The sequence below is a fragment of the Canis lupus genome, chromosome 6 (genome assembly GCF_011100685.1).
Source record: "Canis lupus familiaris isolate Mischka breed German Shepherd chromosome 6, alternate assembly UU_Cfam_GSD_1.0, whole genome shotgun sequence".
NCBI classification, from domain to species: domain Eukaryota; kingdom Metazoa; phylum Chordata; class Mammalia; order Carnivora; family Canidae; genus Canis; species Canis lupus.
The window spans coordinates 18,239,173-18,264,408 of NC_049227.1; the positions used below are offsets into that span (position 1 = coordinate 18,239,173).

General features: G+C 55.8%; 4 protein-coding genes across 10 annotated transcripts in view; 3 read left to right on the forward strand and 1 right to left on the reverse strand.

The window, feature by feature from the left end:
- The window catches only part of LOC102157295 (atherin), an 8,884-nt gene extending 4,847 nt beyond the window's left edge, over positions 1-4,037 (forward strand). For 3 of the 4 annotated variants that reach the window (XM_038539901.1, XM_038539902.1, XM_038539903.1), the window contains one exon: positions 3,963-4,037. In XM_038539901.1, the coding sequence (XP_038395829.1) occupies positions 3,963-3,981 (19 nt within the window). In that variant the 3' untranslated portion in view covers positions 3,982-4,037. Of the gene's footprint in view, positions 1-3,296; positions 3,688-3,962 lie in introns of those variants that run through there. The other variant, XM_038539899.1, reaches the window with a different exon arrangement.
- ALDOA (aldolase, fructose-bisphosphate A) lies at positions 4,013-9,796 on the forward strand. 3 transcript variants are annotated; one of them, XM_038539886.1, is made up of 9 exons: positions 4,013-4,036; positions 6,782-6,908; positions 6,994-7,205; positions 7,997-8,051; positions 8,158-8,318; positions 8,666-8,749; positions 8,872-9,046; positions 9,210-9,409; positions 9,494-9,796. In XM_038539886.1, exons 2-9 carry the CDS (start codon positions 6,797-6,799, stop codon positions 9,587-9,589), a joined length of 1,095 nt encoding a protein of 364 aa, XP_038395814.1. In that variant the 5' UTR covers positions 4,013-4,036; positions 6,782-6,796; the 3' UTR covers positions 9,590-9,796. The 3 variants fall into 3 exon arrangements, with proteins under 3 accessions (XP_038395814.1, XP_038395812.1, XP_038395813.1); XM_038539884.1 differs by lacking the exon at positions 4,013-4,036 and adding an exon at positions 4,166-4,322; XM_038539885.1 differs by lacking the exon at positions 4,013-4,036 and adding an exon at positions 5,307-5,457.
- A 1,964-nt stretch (positions 9,797-11,760) lies between these two features.
- Positions 11,761-19,603, forward strand: PPP4C (protein phosphatase 4 catalytic subunit). 2 transcript variants are annotated; one of them, XM_038539905.1, is made up of 9 exons: positions 11,761-11,914; positions 12,148-12,309; positions 16,222-16,273; positions 16,852-16,902; positions 17,078-17,179; positions 17,688-17,861; positions 17,960-18,086; positions 18,879-19,068; positions 19,148-19,603. In XM_038539905.1, the coding sequence occupies exons 2-9, from the start codon at positions 12,212-12,214 to the stop codon at positions 19,275-19,277; spliced, it is 924 nt and encodes a 307-aa protein (XP_038395833.1). In that variant the 5' UTR covers positions 11,761-11,914; positions 12,148-12,211; the 3' UTR covers positions 19,278-19,603. The 2 variants fall into 2 exon arrangements, with proteins under 2 accessions (XP_038395833.1, XP_038395834.1); XM_038539906.1 differs by lacking the exon at positions 11,761-11,914 and adding an exon at positions 12,402-12,488 and having other exon boundaries at positions 12,244-12,309.
- A 338-nt stretch (positions 19,604-19,941) lies between these two features.
- TBX6 (T-box transcription factor 6) lies at positions 19,942-24,596 on the reverse strand. Its single transcript, XM_038539904.1, has 8 exons — positions 24,256-24,596; positions 23,931-24,165; positions 22,732-22,999; positions 22,498-22,644; positions 22,351-22,421; positions 20,931-21,004; positions 20,665-20,848; positions 19,942-20,570 (listed from the first exon to the last, which is right to left on the reverse strand). The coding sequence occupies exons 1-8, from the start codon at positions 24,371-24,373 to the stop codon at positions 20,357-20,359; spliced, it is 1,311 nt and encodes a 436-aa protein (XP_038395832.1). The 5' UTR covers positions 24,374-24,596; the 3' UTR covers positions 19,942-20,356.
- Positions 24,597-25,236: the final 640 nt, after the last annotated feature.

Consider the following 25,236-nt stretch of genomic DNA (forward strand, 5'->3'; position numbering starts at 1 on the left):
GTGTCTGTTCTTCAGTTTCCTTATAGTAACAGTAACAACCAAACAACCACAATTATGACAAAGCTCTTGCCTACTTTACAGCTGTGAGAAACGGGCTTCAAATCCAGAGGCTGGAGTGTCTTACCTGAGGCTCAGGCTGGGACTCAAACCCAGGTTTCTCTTCCCCTCTGGGGGAGACACCTGCTGCTTTGCCTTTTTCACCAAGCATGTGGCAAGGATCTCATTCACTTGTTCACGCATTTCTTCACCTACCAAAGATCTGTGGAGTCACAGTTGAGGCACTGTGCTAGGCCCTAGGGGCTCTGCGAAATAAGGTGGACACAGTCCCAACCCACATGGGGCTTCTACTGTGCAGCGAAGGAAGAGAGGAGGAAATAGGCAGTTAGGCTAGAGCATGAGAAATGTAATGATACATAGTATGATGGTTGGTTCTCAGCCATGTGCATGATCAGAGGCACAGATGAGACAGATGCAAAGCCCAGCATCCACTCCCCACACCCCAGTAGGTGTGGGATGGGATTGGAGTCTATGAATTTTTAACAAGTTCTTGTGTGATTCTGTTGCACGCCAGGGTTAAGAACTACTGTTGGTTGGAGGTGGCAGCCGGGTCAGGGGGCAGGGAGCACAGAGAGCTGTGGCAAGAATCACTGCCTTTTCTTGAGTGTTCACTGTGTCCTAGACATTGTGCTGGGTTCCTTTCCCTGATTCCCCACTGTGAGCCTCTGATGCTGGCATTCTGTTTCAGAGCTGACCAAATAGGCTCAAAATGTGAGTTAGCAAACCTGGGCCTGAGCCTGATTCAAATCTGGGCCTGAGCTCTGACCACCAGAGATGGCCAGCCATCACAAAATCACAGTGAAAGGAATCAAAGCAGAACCTGCAGAGCCTAGAGAGACACAAGGGTTAAGAGGCTTGTGGCATTCTTGTTTATGTACTGAAGTAGCAGATTCCTTCTAGAAGCCACATGGCTGCTTGTGAGAGTCGAGACATCCATTAGACAGTTATTAATGACTAGTGGACAGAGTCCAGAAATGCTTTTAATACTCTCTCCTTTGAGGTGAAGGCGGCAGAGCCTCTTTCAGCCACCAGTGCTGTGCACAGAATGACCGTGTGGTCCTCCAAAAACCCCCAGAGCCCACTTCATCCCAAACTGGGACTCCTCAGGGACCCCCCCAAACCACCCCTTCATTAGATGCAAGAAAACCACTTCACTCTCCCTTCCACCATGGCTTCTAGCCTCCTCCTTGAGACACAGTTCTGCTGGCAGCAGCCAGCCCAGTTCAGACCCCGGTCCCTGCAGCCAGCAGATCCCTTCCCCTCACTGGAGCCCCTAGTGATATCTGATCTTACCAGTCATCTGACACTGCACCCCCAAACCTCAGCTGTTTCAAAGGTCATTCCCCTATTCCTGGCTTGGCCTGGCATCTGATTGAACTGTGCAACTGTGACTGTCACTAGCTCTGCCGCAGGCCTCAAGGAGCCAACCGCCTGTCACATCCTGGGTGTGGCCCACTTCGGCCACTTGGCCTGACTCCAGTCCATGCGTGAAGCAGTCACAGATCACCCCAGTCACCAGGCAGGAGAGGAGTAGGCTGAAATAGACCAGTTCTCCCTTCTTGTCACTAAGGACATGCTGTCCTATTCCCCAAGAGACAAACTCTTCTGTTTCCCCTGGGAGCTGAGAAGTCCTCTTCTTTCTTCTTTGCCCAAAGAGGAGGAAATGATTTTCATTCATCCACTCGTTCAACATTCATTTCTATCTCGCATACCTGTTGAGCACAAGTCCCCATGCTAGCTCATTGGTGACATGAGATGAACTGTCCCTGTCTCCACAGACCCAGAAAGAAGCTGATATTTCTGGCCTTAGGAGGCAGTGGGGTCGAGGAGGAGCTCCCTCTCTGAGCCTCCATTTCCTCTTTTGTAAAGAGGCCCCCTGCACAAGATTCTAATAAATAGAAGAGAGGTGACTCTTTAAAACATTTTTTCAGGGATCCCTGGGTGGCTTGGTGGTTTAGTGCCTGCCTTTGGCCCAGGGCGTGGTCCTGGAGTCCTGGGATCGAATCCCACATCAGGGTTCCTGCATGGAGCCTGCTTCTCCCTCTACCTCTCTCTCTCTCATGAATAAATAAAATCTTAAAAAAATTTTTTTTAAATCTGCAAATTACCATTTTCTTTTTAAAAAAGATTTTATTTGGGATCCCTGGGTGGCGCAGCGATTTGGCGCCTGCCTTTGGCCCAGGGCGCGATCCTGGAGACCCGGGATCGAATCCCATGTCGGGCTCCCGGTGCATGGAGCCTGCTTCTCCCTCTGCCTGTGTCTCTGCCTCTCTCTCTCTCTCTCTGTGTGTGACTATCATAAATAAATAAAATAAATAAATAAAATAAAAAGATTTTATTTATTTATTCATGAGAGACACAGAGAGGCAGAGACATAGGCAGAGGGAGAAGCAGGGAGCCTGATGTGGGATTCGATCCCAGGACCCCAGGATTGTGACCTGAGCCGAAGGCAGACACTCAACCACTAAGCCACCCAGGTGCACCTGCAAATTACCATTTTCAAACACAATTGAGATTTTTCAGAATCATTCATGAATACAGGGCATGCCTTGCAAGGAGTAGGTACTCAGAAATGATGGAGATCCTGCAGTTGAGTCTTAGGCCAAGGAAGAAAGCCACAGAACCAGGTTCTTTTCATCATGGATGGAAAATGTGTGTGCACTCCCCCTTGTCTCCTGACTTGGAACTGAATGGGGCCACAAGGATATAGTAGAATCATCTTTGAACTGAACATTGGGACCTAATGGAACAGGGCTACTTGATCTTTTAGTCCCCTTGCCTATAAAATGGGAAGGGAGGGCAGCCCTGGTGGTGCAGCGGTTTAGCGCCACCTGCAGCCGGGGGTGTGATCCTGGAGACCCAGGATCGAGTCCCACATCGGGCTTCCTGCATGGAGCCTGCTTCACCCTCTGCCTGTGTCTCTGCTTCTCTCTTCTCTCTCTCTGAACGAATAAAGAAATAAAAAATAAATAAATAAATAAAATAAAATGGGAAGGGAAGAACCCCTTGGATAATTTCTTCCAGCTCCTGCACTCAGCTGTTTGGAACACTGCTTCCTTGCTGAGTTCTCAACAGCACAGGGAATTGATTTGTTCCCAGGACTGGTAGATGGTACCCTTTGTTCCACTGGGCAAATGGGGCTTTCCAGGCCTCTCTGTTGCCTTCTCCCTTGAGAGGGAAACAGCTTCGGGGACTAGGACTCTGGCCCACCTCCTTCACCCCCTTCTCCTTTCCCTCAGGGCTGGGGCCCTCGCTGCCCTCGCTGCTGCCCACTCTGTGACTGTGCTTGTGCGTGCCAACTTCCTGACTGCCAGAGCCTCAACTGTCTCTGCTTCGAGATCAAGCTCCGATGAAGATCCAGACTTCTTGCCCCTTGGAGAGTGGCCAGCCCCCGGGGCCACCAAGCCCCCATCCCTGATGAGCCTCCAGGCACTTTTCTCCAGGCCACTGGAACCACAGATGGCCTGCTCAGCTCCTCCCCCTGGGAACCAGCAGTGGAGAGCCTGGCTCCCTGCAGAGCAGGACTCAGGGAGCCCTTGGCCAGTTGGACCGAAGCCCCTTTGGAGGGCCAGGAGAGAGAGGGGCTAGTGCTCTGACACGAGCCTCTGCCTGCCTCTCCCCTCCCCACATAAACTATTATAATTGAACATGAGGGTGGGAGACACTGCTCACCACTGACCACCTTATGGGACAAACTTCAGCCCTGAGTTTCAGGATATAGGGTACCCCAGCCACACCTTATCCATGGACTCTTGGTTGTTTTGAGGTGAGTGTAGCATCTGTATCTGCTCTCCCACCAAAAGAATGGTCTCTCCAGAATCACAGGGCCTAGAGGGGAGGGAGGTCTGAGAAGACAGGGAGGCCCACAGATCTGAATCTCCTTTCCTCTTCTTCCCTCCCCACAGATCCCTGTGCAAAGATTGATTTCTTTTGCCAACTTCTGAGGGCTGGATTTCCAAGGAAATTCTTCTGAAGTACGGTGAGTGGACAGGGCTCCCCATGCCCCCCAAGTAGGGCAGGCCCACGGTTTTCTCCCCCTTCCCTCACTTTAGGCCCCATGCTGGCATGAATGTCAGGGGCTTCAGGTTTCCCTAAATATAGGTCCCTGCCAGGGGATCCGTGGCAAGGAAAGGGCAGGGGTCACCGGAGGAGGTTGGGGACATTGGCTGGGGGGAGGGCAGGAGCTGCCTTATAACCCAGCCCGGGAGCAGCCTGGCTCACTCGCTGCTGACCAGGCTCTGCCCTCTCCTTCAGCCTCCTCGCAGGTGGGCGCCAGCGGGACGCAGCAGGGGTGGGGTGGGGTGGGGTGGGGCCTAAGGGGCCCAGAGTAGGAGGGAGGCCTGGCCCCTCGGACGAGGGGCTCGCGGTGTTGCTGGGGCTGACCCCTAGGGGCAGATTGGATTCGGAGGGGGAAGCCAGGTCCCAGGGAGACGTTTCCGCGAGGACTCTGGCGCCGCACTCCCAGACTCGCCGGGGCGAGCGGGCGCCGCTGCAGGCCGGTCCGCGCTGGCCCCGGGCGGAGAGCGCGTGCGCAGCGGTGCGGGGCCGGCCCCGGGGCCCCGAGCCCGACGGGCGCGGCTGCGGCGCCCACACCCGCGCGGGCCGGCTGCCCGGAACCGCTGCCGCCCGGCCTCCGCCCTCCGCCCTCCGGCCTCCGCCCGCCCCGCCGCCCTCTCGCGCTCCTCCCCGTGCGGCCGCTCTTCCGCCTGGACTGGTGACCCCGGGAGGGCGGCCCCACGCCCCGGAGCCCCTGAACCGGCTAGCGGAGCCCGCGGGCGAGGTCGGCCGACGCCCGGCCTCCGGGTTCTGCCCCAGCGGGTCACTCGCGGGAGTCCCGCGGGCCGGAAGCCGGGCTGCCCCGGGCCGCGCCGGGCGGGGGAGGCTCTCGCACCCGCTTTCCCCCTCCCCACCTCCTCCGGTGCCCCAAATGGGCTGAGTCACGGCGCCCCAGAACGTGCCAACTGGGGGGGGGGAAGGGAGAGGGAGGGGAGGGCCCCGGCGACCCGCAGGATGTGGCCCGAGTCACGTCTTAGGGGGCCGGGGGAGGGATCGTGTTCTCGCCGCGCTGTCCCCGCCCAAGCGCCGCCTCCGGGCTTCGCCGTTCGGGGGCGGCCTCTGCACTGTTCCTCGCCTGCAATTGGACGCCAGGGCGCCTCCGGCCCCCTTCAAGGGAAAAAAACCCGGCGGAGGCTGGCGCGGCGCCTTTATAAGGCCCGGCGCCGCCTCCCTCCTCCCCGCCCCCTGCGCCGCCCCCTCGGAGCTGAATAGGCTGCGTTCCTCCTGGAACGCGCCGCAGAACCGGGGTCCTGGTGACGACGGCCGCGTTCGCTCCCTCAGCCCGCTCGCCCGCCCGCCGCCCTCCACCGCCGCGCCCCGCAAGCCCGCCCCCTCCCGTGCCAGGTGAGCGCCCCTTGCCACGTGCGAAGGTCAGGGACCATGGAGAAGGATCCTGGGGGACCGTCGGGGAGGGCAATCGGAAGCCCTCCCCGCCCCCACCCCCCATTCCCAGCATCTCCCACGCCCCACCACCACCCACATGCTCCAGTCCCGGCTCCGCAACCCTCTCCGGCTTGGGTTCCCCGGGTTTGCGGCGCAGTGCCGCGGCTCCGCGCGCTGAGTCATGGCGGGGGAGGAAGCAGGACGAGATGAAGGGCCGTTCTTCCTCTCCTCTTCTTGCTGAGACCCCAGGTGCAAAGCGTTATGACCCCTTTGCCTCTGCGGGGATCCTAAGAGGCCGCGAGGGGTGGGGGCCAGTTCTTATAGTGCTTTAGGGTTTCCGAAAGCGTGGTTGGTCTCTGCCCTGGGAGGTGGGCGACCCCGGCGAGGAGGGGGAAACCCCTAGGAGGCGCCTGATGACCCGTTAACACTTTCCGTGTCTTTCCTTATCGGGTGACCTTGATTGGGAGCCTGGAGCAGCTGCAGCCGTGCGAAAAGACGAGAGCATTTTCAGGGGAAGGGGTGGGGCTCTTGCCTCTCTACAATTCTCTTAACCCTGTATGAGCAGTGAGATCGGCAAACCTTACCCCTTTCCGCCACCTCCGGCTGGGCTTCCTCTGCTTACCTTTCCTGGGCTTCTGATTACATTTCTGCCCCTTTTTCTAACACCCTTTTCCTAACACCCTCCCTCAAACCTGGGGGGAGAAACTTGACCTTGGGATGTCCTTGAGGCCTTCAAGCCTGGGCCAGCCCTGGGATCTTGGGTGGGTTGAAAGGCCCTGGTGGTCAGAAGATCTGGGTTCTAATCTCAGCTCTGGCCCTTCTGCTGTGGGACTCAAAGCACAGAACTTTCCCTCATTTCAGTCCTTGGGTTGGGCCCTCTGCCTGCCTACCACCTCTAAATTCTAAACTACTCTGGTTCAGTTCTGCTTCTAGGCAAGGTGACCCCATGGCAGAGCGCAAGCCAGAAGGGTCCATCTTCTACATGACCTGTCTGTCCATGGCTCTGGCCTATTGCGTTTCCCCAGATGACAGTACGCTACCCCACCCTCAGCTGGGAAACACCCAGCAACAAACAGAGTTAGGAAAGGTACAGGAGGCAGGCCTAGTATAAGGAAGTTGGGAGTAGGGGAGGGCTGGGGACAGAATGTGCCCCAAGACATACCAGTATGGAGCAGGGGAGGTAAGGAACCTTTGTCCGGACCACCAGGCAAGGGGCCCTGCTTGTTGGGAGACCATGGTGAGACCCAGCTAACCAGTTCTCCCCCTTTCTGTATCCTTTGCGTAGGAACTGACCGGCAACATGCCCTACCAATACCCAGCGCTGACCCCGGAGCAGAAGAAGGAGCTTTCTGACATCGCTCACCGCATTGTGGCTCCGGGCAAGGGCATCCTGGCTGCAGATGAGTCCACTGGTATGGGCAGGACACAGTAGGAGGAGGCGCTAGGGTTGAGGGTGATGGGCTGATCCCATTATTTCTGTATGATTCCCCCTTCCAGGGAGCATCGCCAAGCGGCTGCAGTCCATTGGCACTGAGAACACGGAGGAGAACCGGCGCTTCTACCGCCAGCTGTTGCTGACCGCCGACGACCGTGTAAACCCCTGCATTGGGGGTGTCATCCTATTCCACGAGACACTGTACCAGAAGACCGACGATGGGCGTCCTTTCCCCCAAGTTATCAAATCCAAGGGTGGTGTTGTAGGCATCAAGGTGAGGAGCCTGGGTCTCAGGATGTGAGATTTGAGATGAGTCTTGGAGAGAAAAGGCCAGAGTAGTAGGCTGGGGGATTGGGGTGGGAGCCTGGAGACTTGGGGATGGAGTCTGTCCCAGATCACCTCCAAAGCATATGCAAGAAAAGCTAGAAACTTCTGGAACCTGCTTGGCCTTTTTTTTTTTTTTTTTTTTAACATTTTATTTTTAAGTCCTCTCCACAGCCAGTGTGGGGTTCAAACTCACAACTGTGAGATCAAGAGACACACACCACCGACTGAGCCAGCCAGGTGCCCCTGCTTGGAATTTTTAATCCTTGTAATTCTCAGAGCACGGTATTCCCTTCATTGTACAGACAAAAAATCAGAAGCTCAGGGTAGTTGGAAGTGTTTGGCTCACCGAGTTAGTGGTAGGAGCCCCGGCTCTTGTTCAGTCACATCCCCGTGTATTTTTCTCCTAGGATCAGGTTGTGTAACTAAGTGAAAACATTCGCGGGATGCCTGGGTGGCTCAGCGATTGAGTGCCTGCCTTCAGCCCAGGGCGTGATCCTGGAGTCCTGGGATCCAGTCCCACATCACGCTCCCTGCATGGAGCCTGCTTCTCCCTCTGCCTGTGCCTCTGCCTCTTTCTTTCTGTGTGCCTCTCATGAATAAATAAATAAAAATTTTAAAATTAAAAAAAAAATATTTGCAAACCATGAGATACTGCTTGAGAGGTTAAGGAAAGTCGAGGGCAGAGTAGAGTATTAGAGGCCACTTACCCTGTCTTACGTTGTTGCAACCCCCCCACAGGTGGACAAAGGTGTGGTACCCCTGGCAGGAACAAATGGCGAGACTACCACTCAAGGTGAGAACTGTTCTCCTTGCTCTCCAGACCAACCCCTTCCACGCTGCTATCCCTCTGGTGAGTGCACCTCTTCTGCCATGCTCTGACTCCTCTCTTCCCCCTCCAGGGCTGGATGGGCTGTCTGAGCGCTGTGCCCAGTACAAGAAGGATGGGGCTGACTTTGCCAAGTGGCGCTGTGTGCTGAAAATTGGGGAACACACTCCCTCAGCCCTTGCGATCATGGAAAATGCCAACGTTCTGGCCCGTTATGCCAGCATCTGCCAGCAGGTGGGCCTGCAGGTCCCCCAACAGGCCACCTTCCACCTCATTTGTTTCTAGTGTCAGCTAGCCTGCCACCCATCTGTCAGTATACATACCACCCCCCTCCCTGAGGCAACTGTTCTGGATCCTCACCAAGCATCGGGCCTGGACCCGTGAAGGACCCTGGAGGGCTCTGTGAGCAGAGGGGCAGAATAGGGATTGTGTGGGTGGCTCAGAGGAGATGCCTGTAGGAGTACAGTCCACTGATGGCTGTGAAGCCGGAGTCTCTGTCATGGAGATCAGATCTTGGCTGATGGCTGTGGGGACCTAGAGGTTAGGAGGCCTCATGGCTACTCTGTCCCTCACCCCCACAGAATGGCATCGTGCCCATTGTGGAGCCTGAGATCCTCCCCGATGGGGACCATGACTTGAAGCGCTGTCAGTATGTAACTGAGAAGGTAAGTTGCCTGCCTGGCTGGGCAGTGTGGGGGCTAGGCAGCTGGGCCAACGCCTTTTGGGCTGACTCCTGCCCCCGCCCCCCAACTCCATCCCAATCCACTTTGACCCTGCTCTGCTCTAGGTGCTGGCTGCTGTCTACAAGGCTCTGAGTGACCACCACATCTACCTGGAAGGCACTTTGCTGAAGCCCAATATGGTAACCCCAGGCCATGCCTGCACCCATAAATATTCTCATGAGGAGATTGCCATGGCAACTGTCACAGCACTGCGCCGCACAGTACCCCCCGCTGTTACTGGTGAGACTCCACATCCTCATCTTGATCCCTGGAGGGTAGATGAACTGTAACCACAGCCCTTATGCTCATTTGGTCAGATTTCCAGGTCAGCTTCTAGAGGCTTCTGCTAATCCCCAGGTCTTTGATGATAACCACTTACCCTACTTTATTCTTTGTTCTACAGGGATCACCTTCCTATCAGGCGGCCAGAGTGAGGAGGAGGCATCCATCAACCTCAATGCCATCAACAAGTGCCCCCTGCTGAAGCCATGGGCCCTGACCTTCTCCTATGGCCGAGCCCTACAGGCTTCTGCCCTGAAGGCCTGGGGTGGAAAGAAGGAGAACCTGAAGGCTGCCCAGGAAGAGTATATCAAGCGAGCCCTGGTAAGGATGGGACCGGAAGTGGGCCGGGTGCCGGGGTGGATGGAATTCTGATGAGACCTCACTCTGGCTCCTCTCCCCTCTTAGGCCAACAGCCTCGCCTGTCAAGGAAAGTACACCCCAAGTGGTCAGGCCGGGGCTGCAGCCAGCGAGTCCCTCTTCATCTCTAACCACGCCTACTAAGCGGAGGTGTTCTAAGGCTGCCCCCTCAACACTCCAGCCCCCACCCTCTCCCACTCACTCTTGAAGAGAGGGCCTCACCTGGGGCTCCAGGCTGCTCTTTCCCATCACTTTGGCCTCCCATGTGACATTGGTGTGTGGTGTTGTCTGTATATGCTAACTCCGTTGCTCTTTCCAGCCCACTGCCAATAAACAACTATTTAAGGGGGAGTCTGCTGTCTGTGTCTGGTGTTCAGGTTAGGGGAGGGCCCAGGGAGGTGACAGAGCATAGAAGAGCCCTTGTTTTCTGTTTTTCCTTGCGAGGCAGGAAAAAATTGAACAGGTTGAGAGAGAACCTTCCTGTTTTATGCCGAGGGCTTCAAGAAGAGATCTTGTGACATTTTCTTCCAACCATCAAGGGCTTTGCCCCCTTCTACCAGCAGTACCCAATAAGGCTCATAGTTGGGGACTACATGTGTAACTGTTAGGCTCAGCCTCACTTTGATTTTTTTATTTTTAAAAGATTTTATTCGTCAGAGATCCACAGAGAGAGGCAGAGACAGGCAAAAGGAGAAGCAGGCTCCCTGCTGGGAGCCTGATGTAGGACTCGATCCCAGGACCCTGGGATCATGCCCTGAGCCAAAGGGAGATGCCCAACCACTGAGCCATCTAGGTGCTCCCACTCAGCCTCCCTTATAGACTGAGAATTCAGGTGTAGGAGGCCCCTGGCACAAAAAGTCACTGACAAAAGCTAACATTTCCCGAGTGCTATGAGCCAGATGACACAATCTATATGAGCATGTGCTATTCCCAACTCCTGCTTAAGTGCCATACTGCTTGAGATAGCACTTTCTGGATGAAGACAAGATTATTAATGCACATGTCCTTAATCTACATGGTTGAGCTGTCTGTTTTCCCGACTTAACAGGAGATGGGATTATAACTGGCTTCTTAATCTTCTTTGGGCTGGGGAACCCCTTGACGAACATGGAATCCCTTTTTAACAGCCACCTCAACAACAGAACTGTGGCCCTCAGGTTCCAGGTTAAGCACTAAGTCAATGCAGCAGCGATATTCCATGAAGCCAGAAGGAAGGCCTTGCTCTTACCCCTCTGCCATGCCCTGAGCCCTTACCCAGTCACCCAGGCTAGGGCAAAGTAGTAGCTGCATCAGAGCTTCTGAGCTGTTGAAGATCCTAGTCATAACCAGGGACCTCATGACTCCTGCCATTTCCTGAATTTTTGATAAGGGGCCCTTTCCTGCCTGAGCTTCCCTCCAGAAAAAAAAAAAATCTTGACTTGTCATCTCTGGGCCTACTGTATCCCTATAGTGCTGTGCAGGGCCTTCTAGGAGTTTAAGGACTTGGTCCTTTCCTCCAGTTCACATTTGCATCTGTTGACTACATACAGAACCAAACCTACTCTTAGTGTTTCTCTCAACTTTGGCCTTACTTCTGTGCCTAACCTCACTGTGAAATAAAGTCTGAAGTAAAGCAAGTAAAAATGGAAGGTCAACAGAAGATAGCAAAAAGGACGCTTCAAAAGGGAGCAGCCCGTGCAAAGGCCCATACAGGGCAAAGTACGCTTACAGACCATTTCCTCAAATGACAGTTTGAGGGTTTCGGAGCTTTTCTAGTAACAGTGAATTCCAGAACCGAGTCTAAGCAATAGGTGGATGAGAAACAAGAACTGATTTTTTTTTTTTTTTTTTTTTAAAGAACTGATTCCGTACAAAAAGAAATACAACTGCAGACACTATAAAGCAACTGAGGGTTGTCAGGGGCCGTTCTGGAATCGGGAGGTCATGTTGCCTGAGGCATACGCCAAGTGTGAGCAAGGTGGCCTCGTTTCTGCCTCTAACTTCAGAGGTCCTCTGTGGCAGACATTTCTCCGGGCCGTGGAGAGGGATCTGGACGGGATTCCTCCAGCCTCTGAACACCCGCTGAGGCGCCTTCTGTGCCAGGCACGGGCTGAAAGCGTGACCCTCGGGGACTGTACTGGGGGAGGCCGACCCAAACAGGTATCTCGAGGCGCGGCTCAGCTTGCGTCTCACTGAGACGGCCACGCGGAGGGGACTGAGCTGTCCACCGGCACCGCGGTCACCGCGGCTGCCGAGCCGCCGACATCCGGTTCCTTCGCTCATTTCCATTCTTAGGCTCGAGAGGCGGAGCTAGGGGCGCGGCGCGGGAAGGGGAGGGTGTGTATGACGCCACATCCGGCGCGCGGCGGAACTGATCCTCCTTCGCTTCCGCGGCGGGGCCGGAAGTAGAAGCGGCGGTGGCGGCGGCCCAAAGCCGAGGGAAGGAGGAAGGCAGGGAGCCCGGGAGCGGGAGCCGGAGTCGCGGCGGCGGTAATAGTCTGAGACTCCTCTAGGCCACCGTCCCGAGCGCGGGACCACGGGGTTCGACGGGAGTTAGCTGGGAGCAGCCAGGGCCGTGGGACTTCGGGGGTCCAGGGGCTGAGGGGAGGGGAGGCGGGGGTGGGGGGGCCGGGCCCGCTCCAGGATCGAGTTGCCTCCCCACCTCCACCCCCGGCGCCCCCTACAAACAGTCTGATCCCCGGGCTCGCCCTCGCCTTTCTCAGGAGACCCCTGTGCGGTGCGGAGGGGGCGGCGGCCCCGGCTCTGACCCGCGCCGGGGGGTGGGCCATGGCGGAGATCAGCGACCTGGACCGGCAGATCGAGCAACTGCGGCGCTGCGAGCTCATCAAAGAGAGCGAAGTCAAGGCCCTGTGCGCTAAGGCCAGGTGAGCCGGGTGGCCCCGCTGACCCGGGGTTCCGGACTGGGGCAGACCCAGCCGAGAACTTGGGGCCTGGCTCATCCTGGAATCTTTCCCAGAGAGGAGCAGAATAGGGCCACTTCCCTCGAGGAGCAACCAGCCCGTTGGGAGAAGACAGACCTGGAGAAAGACACTTAAAGTATTAGGTGATGTGTTTTCAGTGGCGTCAGAGAATTATAAAAAGTCCTAAGGAGGCTCAAGGAGACAGTCCTACTTGTCGGGGGAACAGAGTTTCTGGGAGGAACCGAACTTTGGGGATAGGCCTTGAAAATTAAGATGATAAAAGGGAGCGTTGACAAAAACAGAAGTTCAAGGCAGTTCAAGGCTAAAGGCTCTATGGTTTGTAGACTTCTTATTAATCCCAAGAACAACCCCTAAAGGTGGGTGGTATTGTCCCCATTTTGCAGCCGAGGACTCTTCTATTCAGAGTCAGCCAGCAAGTAAGGGATGGAGTCCGAAGCCAGTGCTCCATATCCTGTCTCTTTTCAGGCCTTAACGCAAGATGGTGGAATTGGATCTCCTCATGTTCAGTGTGAAATAGTAGCAAATAAGTCAGAATGAAATTAAACCTGACATGAAGGGAGGCCTGTGGGAAGTAGGGTCATGTAGTGGTTAACAGCTCAGGCTTTGGAATGTGATGGTTCTGGGTGGGAATGTGAGCGTTGCCACTTACTGGCCCTGTTGGTGATCTTGAGGTCTCTGGCAGTTTCTTTATTTGTAAAGTGGGAATAATAGTATTTAAGAAGATGATGGTGAAGAGGCAGTAAGTTGGTGCCTCGGACTAGCTTAGCATAGTGCTGTGGTACAATGTAAGTGTTCAGCAGTCTTTAGGTGTTACGTTACTACCGTGTAGGAAGGGGGCATTGCCAGTAAGGACCGAAGTCACCAGGGAAGGCTTCTAGGAGAAGGTGGTCTTGGAAGATGAAAATAATTTGGGTAGCTAATGGAAGCAGAGCCAGGGACCAAGGATATTCCCAGGAGGATGAGAGCAGGAGTGGAAGCTCTGGGATGTATGGGCACCAGTGAGGAGACCACTTACCGGCCTCCCCTGAGGTACTGTTTGTGGCTTGTACCACGCTGGAGATTGTGGGGAAAGAGCCAGCACAATGACCCTACATTCCTTGAACAACAGGCGTTGTACTGGCAAGGAACTTCTCTCTTTTCCGTACAGGAGTCTTGTGAGATGGAAGCTGTTTGCTCCCTTTAACATGACTCCTTAGGGACCTAGTGACTTGACTGAGGTCACCCAGAAAGAAAGTAGCAGAGCTAGGTCCCGGCCTTGTGGCTCTAGGCCTCTTGCCTGGCTTTACCTCAGACAGACCCATAGTGGCCAGACTGGGCCTGTTTGGGAAACAGGCAAGGCCTCTTAAATGCTTGTCTGCGACTCTTTTGTGTTCTGGCAGTGAAAGAAAGTTTTCCTGACTGGACCAGCCCCAAGGTGTTTTTAGTCACCGCTGTTCCCTCAGTCTTGACAGCATTTTTAGGAACTTAAACCAACTGTTGCTTGGCACTGTTCTTTTTCCTGTAAGACTCATCTTGCCCAGAGGGCCTGAATTCATTTGGTGGTGATGATAGCTAGTGCTCGCATAGCATGGTGGGGTTTTCAGAATGACACACAGGTTATGTATCCAGTCTCACCTGCTCTTGGCAGCAGCCCTATAGAGCGGGCAGGTTGGAGAGAGTGTTTCACAGAAGAGGAAACTGAGCCTCAGAAGACATAATGCCTTGCCTGTAGCCCCATAGCTGGTAGGAAGAGAGGTTCACTTTGTTTGGATCCAGGTCTTTTACTATACTGCCTGTAAACTGATAGCCAACCAGTCAGCAAGGCAGTGGGGAGCTATAGAGGATTGAGGGGTCGGGGAGTCTTGCCCAGCTGAAACTGAGAAGAGCTTGGGAGGTACTGGGCTGAGACCTAAGTTGGCCAGTATTATCCAGGGTCTGTTCTGAAGGGAGAACAACTTGTGCACCTGGCCGTGGCCTCCTGGAGACCCACAAGGGGCCGAGGCCCAGGCCAGTAGCATCTTGGAACCTCAGCTTGCCCCCAGGGTACATAGATGTAAATTCTTGGAACTAGAGAGGCCTGAAGTATGTGAACCAAACTTGGTCGTCTTTGAAATACCAGTGTAGGGGTGCCTGGCCGACTCAGTCGGTAGAGCATGCAACTTCTGATCTCGGGGTTGTGAGTTTGAGCCCTACATCGGGTGTAGAAATTACTTTAAAAAATACTTACATAGGGGAAGCCCCAGTGGCGCAGCGGTTTAGCGCCACCTGCAGCCCAGGGCGTGATCCAGAAGACCCTGGATCGAGTCCCACGTCAGGCTCTCTGTATGATGCCTGCTTCTCCCTCTGCCTGTGTCTCTGCCTCTCTCTCTGTCTCTATGAATAAATAAATAAATAAAATCTTTAAAAAAATACATATATAATGTATATCACTATGGTAAAAGAGCAGAGGGTTTGAATTGGGTGGTCTTCATCGTGAATCCCAGCTTTGTCCCCTAAAAATGGTGTGACCCTGGTCAAGTCACTGTACCTCTCCAAGTCTTTGAAGTCATTATGGAGCTCAGATGAGATTCTACATATGTAGGGACAGGGACTGGCATTTGTTGTGGAAGTAAAGGTGGGTAAGTGTGAGCTCTGAGAGGGCGGGTGATGTGCTGTGAGTGACAGAGCTGGGGTCGGAGGCTGGTTCTCTTTCCCCCACCTCGCCGGGTCCTGCCCCTTTTTTCTCTGAGCTTCAGTTTCTGTGTCAGATGAGGATGAGAAGAACCCCCCTGAGTCATTTGAAAATGTCTTCACAAGCAGTTGATGTGGAAGGATGCTGGACCCATGATGTAGTCCAGCGGCGGGGAGGGCTTGGTGGCCAGTTGGCCTCCCAGACCCCTGCCGGGACGCCCTCCCATTCCCAGAAAGCCAAGCAACCACACTTCCCTCAAGCTGCTTTTGTCTGAGAGAGTGCCCTCAGGGACATAGGTAAAATCACGGGTTCTCTGAGCTCAGGGAGCTCCTAGTCTCCTAGGAGGAGGCTGGCGGAAAAAGGTAGGCAGGTGCCTGGGGCCCTCCAAAACCAGAGCAGCTTGATAAAAGTGCCAGATCCTGGAGCCAGGCTGCTTGGTTCAAGTCCCACCTGTAGGACTGTAGCCAGTTTATTCATCCGAACAGTGGGTGTCATCACGATGCCTGCTTTGGGGATGGTTCTTTGATTGTGTCGTCGATGCAGAGCTCTTACTGCAGTCCTGCGGCATATCAGCTAGAGTGGTCACTGCTGCTGTCATCAAGGTAGAAATCTGGAAGTGTGGCTCCTCTCCAGTTGACTGTAACTGACAAAGTGATTTTATGTCATGTGCTGGCAAGTAGTAGTAGACTCCACTGCAGGGAGAAATGAAAGAACAACGTTGTCACTCCCTTTAAGTAAGGAAAAACACAGCACATCACTTTGATGGTGTGTCTGATGACTGGGTACCTTGGGATGGTCTGTGCAAGGCCTCTGATGAGCAGAGAGAGACCGTAAGCTAAGTGGAGGACACAGTCTCAGAGTACTCGAGGCTGAGGAAGCAGCGTGAGCAGAGGTCTCTGTGCGGAGAGGAGGTCTGTTTTCTGAATGAGCACCGGTTGTGTGAAAGAGGGCAGCAGGGAGGGTTAGGACTCAGAAGGCTGCTGCCTCCTTGGAAAAACTTTGAATGCAGTTAAGAGTTTGGGCTCTGGCCAATTGGCCTCTGGGAGGCCTGGCCAGGCCTGGTCAACCCACCCTGGGGATATTGCACACCTCACTCCTGCCCCCTAGAGGTTACCTCATATCCTCCCCTGGAAAAGATCAGGAATTGGGCTGGCCTGGCCTGGCCTGGCCTGGCCGTGGTGACCCTGGTCTTCTCCTGTCTCCAGAGAGATCTTGGTAGAGGAGAGCAACGTACAGAGGGTGGACTCGCCAGTCACAGTGAGTACCTGTCCTTCCGGAGCCTAGCTTCGTCTTAGGCACACGGGCATACCCCCTAATCTTACGGGCTGCAGAGGGCTACCCCCATCCCTGAGAGCCCAGGGGCCCTGTGTATCTGCTCCTTCTCCCATCTTTAAGGGAGCCTTGCTATATGAAACAGATGTTATGGGAATGGTCTTTTAATATGTTGGGGGGATACTCTTGGCCAGGGCAGAAGGCTTCTTACTATGGTGAGTGATTCTACTCCAAATGTTCCTGTGTATTCTGTTATTAGCAGCTTTATTCTAGGTTCTTTGAGGGGAACAGGGAGAGGAGCGGGCTAGGTCCTCCAGAAGCTACAGGTCTAACTGGAAAGACCTGGCTCTAGCTCTTGCCCACAGTAGTTGGCACTCTGTGTGGGATGGGTTGTGATTCCAAACCAGGCAGAGTCGGGGTAGGAGAGGAGATTTTGGCCCTAAGAAGTAAAGATTTGGCCAGGAGTGATAAGGAGCTGCTAAACAGTGGGTGTTTTGAAGGTTAGTCCCTGGGAGCAGAGCTTTCAGACTGTGAGTTGCGACCCACCTCTCCTCACTTTGCAGGTATGCGGTGACATCCACGGACAATTCTATGACCTCAAGGAGCTGTTCAGAGTAAGTGTGGGGAGACTCTGGGACCCAAAGGTGACCTGGGGCATGAATTGAGAGTGGAACCTTTAATTTGGTGAGTGGAGTATAGGTGAGAAGCCTCTAGTTTGGTGGCTTTCTGAAAGAAGGGCTGCCATAGCGGGGGACATTTTGGGGACCAAGCAGATTCTTCTCCCCCCAGGTGGGTGGCGACGTCCCAGAGACCAACTACCTCTTCATGGGAGACTTTGTGGATCGTGGTTTCTACAGCGTCGAAACGTTCCTCCTGCTGCTGGCACTGAAGGTGGGGACCTGGGCCACCTCAGGCCTGACCTGTCTGCTTCCTTTCTGCCCCCATCTCTTGACCTGTGCTGCTAGTGCCCAGCTTGCCAGGGAGCAGACAGGGCAGCTTCCCCTGCCCTGGGGGCATCTGACGGGGCCCCTGGAGCAGGAGTTGGAGCAGCAGCATTGAAGGGGAGGGAATAGAGGCGCCCTGTGCTCAGAAAGTGGGGGGTGGGGCATGGAGTTCTCCCGGGTCTGGCATCCATGGGTGGGCAGGATGACAAGGCACCTGAGGGTCTTGTTCAGGACTTGGTGGTGAAAGCGGAGCTGGGTCTATAGTTGGGACAGAGAGAGATCAGCCTCAGATCCCCTGGAGGAGGGGCTGGGGCCTCCGAGGTGGATGCGGCGCCATGCAGAGGCAGGCACGGGATGATGTGATGCTGGGACAGGGCTGACACATGTGAGGGGTCTGAGAGGGACATGGGAGGTGACAGGGGAGAAGCAGAGCCTAGACCCCAGCCCGCCTCCAGGTTCGCTATCCTGACCGCATCACCCTGATCCGGGGCAACCACGAGAGCCGCCAGATCACCCAGGTCTATGGCTTCTATGACGAGTGTCTGCGTAAATACGGCTCGGTGACTGTGTGGCGCTACTGCACAGAGATCTTTGACTACCTCAGCCTGTCGGCCATCATCGATGGCAAGGTAGGCTGGCCTCTGGGCCCTGCAGGGACGGGGAAGGGTGGGGAGGCGAGGAACCGCTGGGCTCAGCTCACCTTCGCTCCTTTCTGGTCTCTGTGTAGATCTTTTGTGTGCACGGGGGTCTCTCCCCCTCCATCCAGACCCTGGACCAGATCCGGACCATTGACCGAAAGCAAGAGGTGCCCCATGACGGGCCCATGTGTGACCTGCTCTGGTCTGACCCTGAAGGTGAGGGTAGTAGGGCGGGCCGGCTCTCCCCTTAGTTTGGCAGGAGACTGAAGGGGTCCTTTGGTTAAAGGGACAGTTAAAGTGTTGAAGGGGTCTAGCGAGGTGGGCTTGGGGAAGAGCAGAACAGGTTGGTTTCCATGGGCCCTGTCCATGAAGAGGAGGAGCGGGGGCAGCTGGTGTTTTGAGCTCTGAGGGGTCAGGCATGTAGATCGTTGTTCGGAGGCTTGTTTGGGACAGAAACATCCGTGCCCTGAATGTGAAGGGGCTTCTGCAGAGGGTAGATGCCCAGAATGCTGGCCCTGTGAGGATTGTCCCTGATTTTGTGGGACTTCCCAGCTAAAATAGAGCAGAGGCTGGATTGAAAGCCAAGTCTCCCGAATACCAAGCTCCTTCTGTGATGACACAGCCTCCACTCTCTCACTGCCCTGCCCAGCTTCCTGGCCACTCCTCCCAGGGCGGCCAGGGCAGGCCTCATTCACACCTGCTTGACCTGTGTGGTCATAATGGGCGCTTCCTTTCACTTTTGGGTACGCCTGTTTGGCCAGTGAATCACATGGCCACTCTGATTATGGGGTAGCTCCAATGGTCAGAAAATTCTTTCTCCTTGGAGCTTATCTGCTCCAGCAATTGCGGTTGACTCTGGGATCCCCCAGAATACACTCAGGCCCTGTGCTCTTGCCCCATGGGCCTCATTGGGAGAAGGGGATGGAATGTTCTTTTTCAAAGGGCAATGGGCACCAGAGAAGCCTGGAGGACACCCTCTCCCCCCATCCCTACCTTCTTTTGCTTCAGACACAACAGGCTGGGGTGTGAGCCCCCGCGGGGCTGGCTACCTGTTTGGCAGTGACGTGGTGGCCCAGTTCAATGCAGCCAACGACATTGACATGATCTGCCGCGCCCATCAACTGGTGATGGAAGGTTACAAGTGGCACTTCAATGAGACTGTGCTCACTGTGTGGTCTGCACCCAACTATTGCTACCGGTGAGCAGCCCGGGCCACGAGGTGGGGGTGGGAGGCAGGCTGACCCACCCGTCTAACACGGCTGCCCTCCTACTTCCAGCTGTGGGAATGTGGCAGCCATCTTGGAGCTGGATGAGCATCTCCAGAAAGATTTCATCATCTTCGAGGCTGCTCCCCAAGAGACCCGGGGCATCCCCTCCAAGAAGCCCGTGGCCGATTATTTCCTGTGATCCCTCCAACCCCTGCAACCTCCAGCCCCTCTGGCCCTCGGACCACTGTGACTCTGCCCTCTTCTCCAGACAGAGGCTGGGCATCGGGGGTGGGGGGGCTGTCTCGGCTCTGCTCTCCCCCCAAAGAGGGCACTTCGAGGGTGAGGACTTTCTCTGGAGAGGCTTGGAGCCTCAGCTCCATGCTCCTCTCCTTTCTCCCCACTTGAACCATGGAGTTTCCAATAATTTTTTGGTTTTCTTTTTTCTTTTTCTTTTTTTTTGTTTGTTTTTAGATAAAAATTTTGAGAGAAAAAAAGAAAAATTCTAATAAAAGGAGAAAAATGGTATTTGGGTGTGTGTCAGACTTGATTGGGAATGAGCAGCAATGCCGGCCTGGCCCTGGGCTGTACCGAGGGCCTTGAACTGCCCCAGCGCCTCAGTGACTGTTCCCAGCAGAGAGAGAGCTGGGTTCTCGGCAGCAGCCTTATTTCATTCTCAAAACAAGGCAGTGTCAGGACATTCAGATTTCCCCATGTCCCTGAAGAGGAAACAGCCCAGACCATTGGTCAAGCAGCTGGAAACCTGCGAGTCTGCATAGGAGGTGAGGGCCCAGGTCTCCCCACAACACCTTTGCTCACCCAGCCCGCCCCGGGGCTAAACACCACTCGCCGATGTGTACGGAGCACTGAAGTCTTTTGAGTTTTATTAACAAAAATACTCTGGTCCTGAGAACAGACTGGTGTGGCTCGCACTGGGCCGAGGGGCTAGAACTTGCACAGCCCAGGGCTGAGGCCCAGGAGGCGGGAGCACAGGGCAGTGGCCCCATTTGGCCACGCAGAGCCTCCCTCCATTCACACGGAGGTGAGAGCCTGGAAGGGGAAGCCGGCCCCAGCTGGACTCCCAGCAGCTTAGCCAGAGCTTTGAAGCCAGGGTGGGTGGGAGTGAAAGCAAAGTGTGAAGTGGGGTGGGGGGAGGCCCCAGGCAGCCATTTGGTGTGGGGGATGGGGCCGGTGGAAGTGGCAGGCCGCAGGCCTGGGGGAAGGGCAGTGGAGGTGTGTGATGGAACACAGCCAGGGAGGCAGAGGGGCCCCGGGGAGAGCTCAGTACATTGGTTTGGAGCCCACATCCAGGTAAGCCCCAGGACCAGGGTAGGCAAGGGGGAAGGGGCCCCCCTGGAGGAAGTGCGAGGGGAAGGGTGCCGTTGGTGCAGCTGCTGGGTATCCTGAGCCCCCTGGCCCAGGCTGCAGCTCCAGGAATGCAGCTGAGTAGGGGGCCGGACGCCCTGAGTCTGGAGCCTCGGGGAAGCTGGGGTTCCTGAAGCAAAGAGAGGAGTCAGAACAGAATAGAGAAATACCACCACCCCCCCCCAATCTGGAACAGCCCAGCTCCATGCCCCTGTCCCACTCACCTGGTTGGAAGGTGACTGGGCGCTCCGTGGAAGGCTGCAGGGTGCAGGAGGTAGGCTTCGGCACTGGGACCACCACACCGAGGAGCTGGGGTGGGAGCAGCTTCACGAGGGGCCGGGGGCTGCTCTGGATCCGACTCACGGACGTCCCCCCCCAGTGTGGAATCACAGGGTCCGCCTGGCGGATCTAGGGAGATGGAGGGGAAAGGTTGGGCTAATGAGGATTGGCAGCTGGGGACTGGCCCCATCACCATCAAGGTGCCACTCACCTCCACTCCCATAGGCCTCTGCAGCTATTGGCTCTGGGACCCGCAGTTTCCTCTTCACACGGGCATCTCGCTCCCTGGAGAACAGTGACAATGATGATGATGATGGTGATGATGATGGTAATGATGGTGGTAATAATAGCACTTGCCAGGTGCCAGGCATTTCACCCTCCCAAGGACCCTGTCGGGTAGGTGCCATTATTATACCCATTTTACAGATGAAGGAACCAAAGTCTGGAGAATGAAGTGACTAGAAAGTGGGGGAGCTGGAGTTGATTTTCCCCCTAAAATTTTCCAGTGGTTTCCTCTTGTGGCTATCACATTTGGGAAACTGCTCCCCAAGCTAGAAGGACAGGGTGTGGTCTGAACCCAGCTCATCTCGCCTAGCTTGCCCTCGCCATCATTAGTTGCCTTGCCACCGGACTCTGGAATCCTCTTCTCTCTGCCCCTGCTCACCGGTCTAGCTAGTCCTTGTCGTAGGTTCATTCTTGTCTCCCTTTCTCAAGGAAGTCCTCCCGCCCTCCCACAGCATGCCACAAACCTCCCTCATAACATCTGCCAATAGTTCTACTTCACATTTGTTAGGGTGACCCCTTGATTAATGGCTGCCTCTTCTCCACGACCACACACCTTGAGGGCAAAGGACAGCTCTGAGGGAGCTGTACTCAGAAGCCAAAGTCCTAAATAAACCCTCACAGTCCAACGTAACGTGGCTACCTTTCGCCTCTGACTTGCCTCTTCCACTCCAGCCACACCACAGTCAAGCTCCTGCCTCAGGGCCCTTGCATATGCTGTTCCTGCTTCTTAGCCCGCCTTTCCTCAGATACACACTATACTTCCTTTAGGACTTTTCCAAGGCTCTCATCTAATAAATACCTCACTCCAGTCCTTCCTATCTTCCTTCCCTTATTGCTTTTCTCTTCAGAACTTATCACTTGGGATGCCTGGGTGGCTCAGTGGTTGAGTGTTTGCCTTTGGCTCACAGCGTGATCCTGCGGTCCTGGGATCGAGTCCCACATGGGGCTCCCTGCATGGAGCCTGCTTCTCCCTCTGCCTGTGTCTCTGCCTCTCTCTGTGTGTCTCTCATGAATAAATTTTTAAAAAATCTTAAAAAAAAACTTCTAGCTTACTTTTTTTTTTTTCTAGCTCACTTATATTTTACTTATTTTACTTGTCTACTCTGTCCCCCAGAGTATCAGTTCTGTAAGGGCAGGGGCTTTGGTTTTGTTCCCTGATGGATCTCCAGCGGCTAGAACTGTGCCTGGCACACAGCAGGTGCTAAATGAGTATTTACAGAATCCATGAGCAAATACATGTTTTTACTTACTATTGCGTTCCTGGCCTCCGGCACAGTGCCTGGCACATCGCGGTCAGTTCATAAACATGTGCTGAATGAACGAATCAATGAACGAACAATGCCTACCTCTTACAGTTTCTGCCATTCTCCCGGAAGCCCTTGGCAAAGGGATTGGCTGCGATCTTCAGCTGTGTGATCTGGGGACACACAGCCAGGGTCAAAGCTCCCATGGCCTGGGCAGTGCCTACCACCCCCCTCCAGCGGGTCACTTACCCTGGGGTTCTGGTAGGCTGTCACCGAGATGAATGTGGTCTCGGGGAAGCGGAAGGAGGCGACACCGCCCCAGTGTTGGCTGCAAAGCTGGGCTGCCCGCACCAGGTGGATGCGGGGCTGGTACTTATGCATGGAGTGCAAGATCAGCTGGGAGAGAAGGAACCAGATGACTCCCTGACTGGGGCCCCACCCCCACCCCCACCCCTCAGCCTGTCCTCCCAGCCAGGGCCTCACATGGCCGTGGGGGTCCAGGGTGCTGTTGGTGAGCTTGACACGATGGAAAGACACAGGCTGCCGCATCCAGTGGGCACCAGTGGCTGGAGAGTCGGGATGAATGTAGACTCGGTCCGGCAGGCGGGGCTCCGCCTTGCCACTGGGCTCCCAGCGCCGGCCCTGCCAGCGGTAGCGAGCCCCATCCACTGGAACCACATCCAGAAGGAACAGGTAGCGGGCCTCAGGGTCCAGGCCAGTGACTGACACTCGACAAGCAGGGAACATGCGCCTGGACAGGGGAGGGGGGATGGGAGAGGCCTGGCGCTACCCGCTGGCCAGCAGTGGGCACAGCGCTGGCAGGGGCACAGCCACCATTGGCTCACCCAGTTTTGTCAGAGAAACGTCGAGGGAGGTGGAATTAGAATTCAGAGGGCAGGTCTTCCAGCTGGAGGCTTGTCTCATCCCATTTCACACTCAGGAAACAGGACAGACAGGTGATCTGACCAGGGTCACATAGCTGATTAGGAGCAGAGCCAGGACTCCTGACTCTTAGCCCCTCAAACTCCATCCACAGAAGCAGTGGGGACACACTTTTGTCCCTAAGATCTTGCCAGGATCTTGCTCCCCACTCTGGTCTCCTCACCTAATCTCCAGCACCAGAGTCTACACTGCTGGCAAACCTGCTTCGGGCAAAAAAATGTCCTGCCTGCAGCAGGGCAGAGGACTTAGCATGCCTGGCCTGAGCTCCTGGCCTAGAAAGACACAGGCCACACACGGACCACATCCCTCCTTCCAGGGTGACCCCAGACCTAGCCACATACTGACCCTGATCCTGGCCAGATTTCCCAGAATGCTGGCCACTGGCTGGCACTTGATCCTAGTCATGGTCTGAACCCTGTCTCCAGCCACAGATCGACCCCTGATCCAGGCCACAAAAGAACCTATCACCAGCCACACTTTCCGACCCAGGCCCAGACTGACCTAGGACCCTTGCTACAGATTCCACAGACTGACCCTTGGCCCTTGCCACCGAATGACCCCTGATCCAGCCTTAGAGTAACCCTTGACCCAGGCCACACTTGCACCCTGGACTTAGGCAGAGATCTAGACCCTCCAGCAACCCCCAAACCTAACCCCAGCACCAGGAACTCAGCTTTTCCCAAAAGACCCCCACCAGGAACACACTGGGTGGGCCCTCTGACTCTGGCCCAGCCCCTCACCTCCCAGCTTTGGTGATGATCATCTCTGTTCCCACAGAACTGAACTCTTTCCACAGCTCCCGGTTGTCCAGGCTCAGGCTGACTCCGGGGAGCGAATGAAGGACCTCTGGGGCTGGGGGGGCCTGCTCAGTGCCCAGGGCTGGGGGTAGCGGGGGCAGGGCTGGGGGAGCGGCCAGGGTGCAGGAAGCAGCTTCAATCCCGGAGAGGAAGCAATCCAACTTGGGAGTGTCCAGATCTGGAGACAAGGGGGTGGGCAGAATGAGGAGCCAGCAGAGGGCCACAGCCCCCCCCCGCGGCCCCTCACAGGAGCTGGTCCCATGCTCACCAGGGTAGCGGTAGCCCTCTGCCAGGGCAGGCGGGAAGCTGGAATCTGTCCCAGGCTGGGGGGGCCCAAGGCGGTAGCCTGTCCCCAGGGAGGGGTACAACTCCCGTGGATGGTACATGGAGTAGTCCTGTCTGGCCTCAGGTCACGCTGCCTAGAGTCGGTTCCCGGTGCTGAGAGATGCCCCCTTTATAGCTCACAGCTCAGCCCCCAACAGACCCAGGATCACAGCCCCTCCCCTATGTGGGGCCCTGGAATTGGGCTGGGGTGGAGACCCCTGGGGCCTGGAAGGGGTCCAAGAGGGGGCCGGATACCTGGGTACCCTCCCCTTCTCCCCCCCCCCCCCCCCCAGGCTTCATTAGCTCCGACCCCCTGCCCCCTCATTACATAATTAACTCCTCGGCCTGATTGATCCCCGGGGCTCCACAGGGACGCAGTTTGGCGCTTCCGGCCAGCTGGTCCCCGTTCCCACGGGGGGAGCCCCGGCTAAGGATAAGCTACTGAAGGGCGGGGCCTGGACCCTGGGATGGAGCCTGGAGTCCTGGGGCAGACCTTGGCGCCCCATACTTTTCTAGCAGGTACCCCCACCCCTCCTTCACTTGGAGGGATGAAGCGTGACTGGACGGAAAGAGCAGGGCTGGAGGGATGCGGCCTGAGATGATCGTGACGCAGGGCACTGGGGACCTCGAGGAGTCCGCAGGTGAGGCCCGAACCCTGGAGTCCTTCCTTCCTGCTTCCCATCCTGCAAAACCTCCACCCTGCGCCGAGCCTCTGGAGAGCAGAAACACCCACGGTTCGACCTTCTCTGACGGCCGGTGCCGGGCTTTCCCAGAAGGTCCCGCGCTGGGGAACCCTCGGAACTACACTTCCCAGCAGGCCCGGGGCCGAGACTCGACGCGGCGGAGACGGACAGACGCCGCTGGGACCGCTGGAAATCGTAGTCGCGAAGATCGGGCGGTGAACCTGGCGGCGCGGTCGCCTCCC

Coding starts and splice junctions, on each gene's coding strand:
- PPP4C (XM_038539905.1), top strand. CDS start 12,212: ATGGCGGAGATCAGCGACCTGGACCGGCAGATCGAGCAACTGCGGCGC. Junction 18,087..18,878: donor GCTCTGGTCTGACCCTGAAG/GTGAGGGTAGTA, acceptor CTTTTGCTTCAG/ACACAACAGGCTGGGGTGTG. Junction 19,069..19,147: donor GCACCCAACTATTGCTACCG/GTGAGCAGCCCG, acceptor TCCTACTTCCAG/CTGTGGGAATGTGGCAGCCA.
- TBX6 (XM_038539904.1), bottom strand. CDS start 24,373: ATGTACCATCCACGGGAGTTGTACCCCTCCCTGGGGACAGGCTACCGC. Junction 24,166..24,255: donor AGAGGGCTACCGCTACCCTG/GTGAGCATGGGA, acceptor CCTTGTCTCCAG/ATCTGGACACTCCCAAGTTG. Junction 22,645..22,731: donor CCCTGGACCCCCACGGCCAT/GTGAGGCCCTGG, acceptor CTTCTCTCCCAG/CTGATCTTGCACTCCATGCA.
- ALDOA (XM_038539886.1), top strand. CDS start 6,797: ATGCCCTACCAATACCCAGCGCTGACCCCGGAGCAGAAGAAGGAGCTT. Junction 6,909..6,993: donor GGCTGCAGATGAGTCCACTG/GTATGGGCAGGA, acceptor TCCCCCTTCCAG/GGAGCATCGCCAAGCGGCTG. Junction 8,750..8,871: donor GTCAGTATGTAACTGAGAAG/GTAAGTTGCCTG, acceptor GCTCTGCTCTAG/GTGCTGGCTGCTGTCTACAA.